General features: G+C 45.0%; 1 protein-coding gene across 2 annotated transcripts in view; it reads left to right on the plus strand.

The window, feature by feature from the left end:
* Gdnf (glial cell derived neurotrophic factor) overlaps nucleotides 1–3,009 on the plus strand; it is a 24,596-nt gene extending 21,587 nt beyond the window's left edge. For both annotated transcript variants that reach the window (XM_004623430.2, XM_004623431.2), the window contains exon 3: nucleotides 1,523–3,009. In XM_004623430.2, coding sequence (XP_004623487.1) covers nucleotides 1,523–2,007 — 485 coding nt within the window. In that variant the 3' untranslated portion in view covers nucleotides 2,008–3,009. The remainder of the gene's footprint in view (nucleotides 1–1,522) is intronic.
* Nucleotides 3,010–7,233: the final 4,224 nt, after the last annotated feature.

Raw genomic sequence — 7,233 nt, forward strand, 5'->3', positions numbered from 1 at the left:
AGGCACTTCTGCCGCTGAGCTATACCTCTGGTCCAAGTCACATATAATCTTAAAGAAACTGAATTGCCTGAAAATAGAGTCAGGAGAACATAATACATAGTAGCTAATATTTCATGTTTAATTCCTTTCCCTTTAAAATGTATTAAATTGTCCCAATTGAGTAATTTTTCTCTTATTCAGTTGGCCAAACACTGCACTAAATGCTAAAATCCCCAGTAGACATCATGAGACTGCAAGTTCAGGCCGCTTTAACCAGGGTCGCACACCTGCTAGTGTCCTCTCATTTGTCCCACACGGCACCTCCTGAGGTGTACAGCCCTCATCTGATCTGTGACAGCCTACAGAAGAGCCTGTACTCCCCCTTCCCTGGGGCAAGGGCTGCAGCCATCCACAAACAGCATCTTATTTTATCCATTGCTGTGATACATTTGATCCATTCAAATCACCATACTTTTTTGTTAAATTCACACCATTCAAAGAAAAATGGCAAGTTTAGTCTCTTTCTTAGTGAGATATAAGTTGGTTTTCTGTTCCTTATTGCTTTTAAAGAAGTTTTAAAGTAGAATTGGGTTTTGGAGTTCTGTTTTGTTCTGTCCAAGCGTTCTTGTCCCATTCAGCCACACACAGTTGGGATGAATTTCACAAGAATTTCAGGGATGCACATTCCATATTCCATCCTGGGTGTTTTCCTCCATGTCTTAGTTACTTTTTGTTGCTGGCACAAAATACTCGATATTCTTAAGTTTAGGGAAGAAATGCTTATTGTGATTCACAGTTCACATTCACAGTTTCAGTCCATAGTCAGGTGGCTCCAGGGCAAGAAGAATAGAGAGGGGCATGGCACAGGAGAAAGTGTTCCTGGCGTGGCAGCCAGGAATCAGGGCAGGGATCAAGAGAGGAGGAGGGACTTATACCCTTTCAGGCCATGTCCACAGTGACCTACCTCTTCCCACCAGAATTTAACTTCCAACATTACAAAACCCAGCTATAAACCCACCAGTGGACTAATCCAATAACACATGCATGATCCAATCACTTTCCAAGGCCCCACCTAAGAAAGCATGAGGTTTTGGGGGGACATCTAGATATAAACCAATAATACTGCACAATAATGTTTAAGAAACAGACTCTAGGCTATATTTCAAAGCAGGGAGAGAGAGAGAGAGAGAGAGAGAGAGAGAGAGAGAGAGAGAGAGAGACTTCAATTGTCAGCCTGCTCATATCCCTCTGTGCTAACTTGCTAAAACTGGCTCAAGTTTTGTAAGGGTTGGATTTATACAATGAAGTGGCTCACTCACCACATCAGTCTCTTCTTCCAACTAATCTTTCTTCTGCAAAATGTTAGAGGGTACATGTTAGCCTCTGTTTTTAGGGGACTACAATGTGCACTTAGCTTAAGTGGCTGATGTTTTTTCACTATGGATCCAATTTGCACTGACTGTAGGGGGCACTTTGTTCTAGAAGGTTGCCTGAAATGGTCATTGTTGTCTCATGTGACATTTTCTGTTTTCTTGTTGAACAGCAAATATGCCAGAAGATTATCACGATCAGTTTGATGATGTCATGGATTTTATTCAAGCCACCATTAAAAGACTGAAAAGGTCACCAGATAAACAAATGGCAGTGCTTCCTAGAAGAGAGCGGAATCGGCAAGCTGCAGCTGCCAACCCAGAGAATTCCAGAGGAAAAGGTCGAAGAGGCCAGAGGGGCAAAAATCGGGGCTGTGTCTTGACAGCAATACATTTAAATGTCACTGACTTGGGTTTGGGCTATGAAACCAAGGAAGAACTGATTTTTCGGTACTGCAGTGGCTCTTGCGATGCAGCTGAGACAATGTATGACAAAATACTAAAAAACTTATCCAGAAGTAGAAGGCTAGTGAGTGACAAAGTAGGGCAGGCCTGTTGCAGACCCATTGCCTTTGATGACGACTTGTCATTTTTAGATGATAACCTGGTTTACCATATTCTAAGAAAGCATTCCGCTAAAAGGTGTGGATGTATCTGACTCCAGCTCCAGAGACTGCTGTGTATTGCATTCCTGCTACAGTGCAAAGAAAGGGACCAAGGTTCCCAGGAAATGTTTGCCCGGAAGGGAAGATGAGGACCAAGGAGGCAGAGGCGGAGGAGGCAGAGAGGAAGAAGAAGGCAGCCATCATGGGAGCCTGGTAGAGGGAGGTCCAGCTGTACCGAACTGGATGGGCAAGAGAAAACAGCCATCTGGGTTCTCCAGGACAGCAGCGATGTCACCAGAAGCTCAGGGCTGGTGTCCCTGGTTGGCTGTTGTCATCATTTCTGATACAGTCCACTGTCACCAACCACAATTGCAGTCGCGGATGCACTCAAAGAACCAAACCAGTGTATCTCCTGTGGTTCGTTCTCACGTGTCTGAGGACACCAGGGAAACAGTGAGCTCGGTGTCACTCTTTGTCATTACATTCTACTGCTGAAAGTAAGAATGGTTTATTTTTCTGTCACTCAATGGATTCATATCCTGGAAAGGAGGGTGGGGAAAAACAGCGGAGACACAACCTAAAAGCCGAGGCCTGAGGTTGACTACAACCAGCGTTTAGGGGAATGATTGAAGATTAATTTTGAACATGATATGTGGGGTAGGAAGAAGTTGGCTAGGAGCCAAAAACCAAACCCCAAAAAAGCTGTCTTCATGATGAAAAACAAACCTGAAGGTATTTCCTTTATGTCCTCAGAAACAGGAAGCGATTGTGGTTTTCGACAGCATTCTCCTAGGAGAGCAAGCAGAGAAGGTCCCAGCTGCCCCGGGCCAGGGAGACCCACCCCAGGGCCTTCGGTTTACAGAGACAGATGTTACATACCCAGCTCCGTTGATGCATGGTCACCAGTGACCAGAGAAGCTACTCGATGCAATGCATCTATTTCAGATACAGAAATATAGAGAAGATATTTATTGAGATTTAAGTTATTGTTATTTATTACCATTCACTAATGAATTTCTCTTTTTTCCCCCTTATTTATTAAAGTTTCTTTTCAAAGGTGCCAAAGTATACATGCTCGCAAAATGCAAAGAAAGGTAACAAAAGGAAATTTTAATTGGGAACAAGGGTCCATGCTTTCCAAAGTATTAAAAAGGTTTTCTCTAGGCAAAAATCACTAACTTTACCTTTTTCAGAAAATCCCTCATTCATTCTCCCAGAGTTCAGTCTTTCTCCCTATTTGTACTTTTTTAAGCATGTCGAAAGGAGCGCCTCCAGGTCAGCCACTTTCTGGGAGCAGTGTGCAGGAACCATCAGCTGGGCTTCATTTCTTCACTGCCCCAGCACTGAACAGATAATGCCATGTGCTCCACTCTGTGTTGTATTTAAGCTCCTGTTCCCCTCCACGTGTATCTGCTTGTAATATGCATAACCGTATACATAAAAGGTAGATAGTCCTGGATTTAATGTTGACCTACAAGCAAAGTGAAGAACCCCGCCAGGCAGCCAAGGTTTTTGCCCTGACCTATGGTGTCTCTTCCTTCATCACTGCCATCCACCACTGCTTTCCCTAGAAACACGATGTTACAGTGTAGCCCACACCATACCAATGTCTTGTCACCTACAAGCCCCTTGGCTGTTACCTGGGGTCAACTCTTATAGCTCCTGCTCACCTGGAGGCTTCCTGGGAGAAGATGGCTAAGAAGGATGGGCAAGGGAGAGGCACATGGCCCAACCACAGTGTAAACATGCAAGGCCTCGCTCCCAGAACAGGCTACCTCTTTGATGTAAGAGCCATGGGAAAGACACACAGGATGGGAGCAACTGCCTCCTCTGTGGGCCCATGGGAATTTGTCTGGCAGTCAACCTATGGGTGATAACAAGGCCCTGTGCTAGAGCTTATTACATATGTTACAAAAGGGCTTTTTATCCAGGAACTAATCTATCACTACCTAAGTGGCTATTGGCCACAAAAGTAGTACACATTTAGCACTTATAACCTACTGGCCTCCCTCAAATAATTATGTTACTTTACAAAGCAACCAAGAAGTAGTTACCAGACATCTTCCCTACACATCACCCCCAAAGCCCCAAGTTCTCCACTGTTCTGTCCCTCTGTCCTTTCTGCTACCCTCGAATGACAAGGAAATAAAGGAAAAGGGTTTCTCTCATCCACTCCCGCTCAGAACAGTGATATCCCAGCCAATAGCACAATTTGTATGTTGCCTCAAATTCAGAGAACACTGGCAGCTGTGGTCACTGACGCTCGCCCCCAGGCTTCAGCCTCAGTCCCAGTTCCCCAGAGTCCTTGGCCAGAGGGGCTGCAGGATTCAGTGGGTGGCGACAACTTGTTCCCAGAGTCACCTACATATCCTAAACAAGTTCTAAGGAGAGCAGATTGCTCCACGAAATCCACAAAAGGGTAAAGTTTGTGATTTTTTTCTTTATCATTGTGATTACCATCGGATATAGGAGAGTACACTTCTTTGGAAGTTCTGACTTCTCTGATCTGTCTTGGTCGTTTGTGTTATACAACCAAAGTTCTCTACAGACTTTATTTTTGTACAATATCATTTTGTAACTTTTTACAAATAAAAATTCATTTCTATGGCTCTCTGCACTTCTGTACATCCTCATGTTCCAGCAGGCTGGTGGCTGGGCCAGGCAGTTATCCATAAGAATTTGTTATGAACTGTCTCCACCAACACCACACACCCCTTCGTGGGTCAACACCCATATCTGTCAACTCTCAGCAACTAGTCAGACGGGGAAGAGGCTAAGTTGTCCTTCACTTCCTCAACAATCACTTATGGTGTTTCTATACTAGGTCAGGCACTGTTTAAGATGTTAGGGACCTACAGGTTACTGAAAGAACAACATCTTAGCCTTCGTGGAGTTGCTATTTTATTTGGAGGGTGACGGGCAATAGTCAAGGTTGTGTTGACCTCAGTGATGGCAAGTGCTATGGAGAACACAAACAGGCTACATAAGTAAAAAACAAAGGGAGAGCTTGCTTTATTCAGAGGTGACATTGAGGCTAAACTTAGGATTCAGGGCCAATAAGTCAGAAGATCCCACCCAGCTAGGGAAAGCAGCTCCAGCAAAACCCTGAGGTGACAAGAGCTTAGATGACGCCACCACTGGCCACTCATCTGGGTGCATGGTACACACACTGCCTCTGCATGACACTGTGACAGTATCCTTGGAACTGCGCATATGGTAGTTGTGGCTTAGCGTGTTCTGGTGTGAACAGAGTGGACGTGTGAGTGCCCTGGGTTGAGGGAGGGGAACGTATTTCCTCCTCATATACACATACGCCGATCTGGTATGGCGCTCCTCTAGCTCCTCTCCTCATTTACCAGTCAAGACTGCCAGCGGACAGCACTTAATACGGTGCTTGGTCTGCAGGGCCTGCAATGTTCCTCCTCCCCATGCGCTGTCCCTTACCTCGAGACTCAGTGAACCCCTGAGGGAAAACATAGGGCCTCAGGTGTGTGGAGTCCTCCCGGGGGGCTGCCTGGCAAGGCTTGAGGGCAGTGCTGAGGACAGTTGCATTTTTTTTTTCTGAACCAAAATATCCGGAAAGGGAACACACCAATGAGAAACTTGCCACTTTCCTTTTCTCCCTTGAGAGCTGGTCTCCAAAAGCATGTTCCTGGGATTATGGTGGGATATTCCTCAGAACGAAAGGAGCAGTGCAGGGTGATTTTTGGAAAACACTGAGTTAAATAACATTATCTCATTTTTTAAGTTTAAAAAGAAAAAAAACACTGTTCTGTAGAAATTATCAGAGCCTTGACCAATGAGCAGTTTGTACAGCCCACGGGAAATGTAATGTGCGCAATTCCAAAACTGAAGTTGACCTGGAGACAGTTCAGTGTTTCATTTTCTCTCTCACTTCACCTGGTGACTGCCCTGGAAACAGCTTCAGGCCCTGTTGCCTGTGCCTTTAAGCTATAGGGTGAGCTGAACCCCGAGAGATAATTAAGGGGCAGAAACCCCTGACAGCCAACACACACCCACATGTGCGCAAGGATCCTCCGCGGGTATCTGGGCATTGTGGTTTCTTGCTCGCCATGAATAACAAAACAACCAGTTGCAAACTTAGGAAATTTTACTCAACTGAGAAAGGCAAATCCATAGCAATCAAAAAGGAAAGTTTTACCAGGCTTCCCAAAAATTCTTCAAGGCTTGAGTCATTTCAAACTGCCTGCCTCGTCCTGGGGCGTGCTGTTACTCACAGCCTCAAAGGAAGGCTGCCCTCCAGCGCACCCAGCTCCAGATGCTTGGAGTGCTGGGAAAGCACCAGAAAGAAGCCTGGCCCCGGGCTCCTGCAGGCTTGGGGCTCCTGTGGGCTCGGGGCTCCCACGGCTTGCACCACAACAACTCATGCTGGTTTTCCTGTGTTAAGGAGTCATGGGGGCTGTGGTGAGCACTGGGGGAAGTCAATTGAAAATAACATTTTTGAAAAACTATACACTCCCAAGACGGAGATAGACAATCAGAATTTCCATAGCCTATATTGTTTGATCGATCTTATCTGCCTATATTTGGTAACCTGAGCAACTACTTAGAAGATAACAACATGCAATCTAATAACCTTTGTTAATTTCCTATTAACTTGTTTTGAAATTCTGTATCATTTTTACTGGTTTTTTTTTTTTTTTTTTTTTTTTTTAAAAAAAAAAAAAAAAAATCAGCAAGACCCGCTCTCACACGTGGCCCTGCTTCAGCTGCACTTGAATTGTTCCCCAGCACCGGCCTAAGACTCCCCTCATTCACACTGTCAGCCCTCACACAAAGGCAGGGAGAAACAGGGCTCAGCTATGGACCTCTGGCTTTCTTGCTCAGCTATTGCAATGTCAAGTGCAACGTGTCTTACCAAGAAACAGCTTTGTTAACAGACGTGATCCTATCATTCCATGCAATGGTTAACTCATCTTTAGTATCAGCCGCATGATATCCTGACTGAAATTAAAACCAAATGCTGCCCAGTCATCCTTGAAAATAAATACATACTTGGAGAAATAAAGGGAAAGTACACAGTTACTCATGTACGACAACTTCCCAGACTGTGGCAGGTAAGTATAATGATGACTGCAGTGGGGAGGATGCTTGGTGACGAGTGTGTAGAAAATGCTAGCATACTTCAGAGGGGGACAGCAGGTGGGAAGGAAAACTGGCAGGAAGATGACTCAGAAAACACAGGGGCGGGGTTGCCCGCTACAACACGAGATGTCCAGGGAAATTTAAATTTTAGATAAACATGCATGATGTCTTAG

Source organism: Octodon degus, unplaced genomic scaffold (assembly GCF_000260255.1).
Source record: "Octodon degus isolate 3935 unplaced genomic scaffold, OctDeg1.0 scaffold00002, whole genome shotgun sequence".
Lineage (NCBI taxonomy): Eukaryota > Metazoa > Chordata > Mammalia > Rodentia > Octodontidae > Octodon > Octodon degus.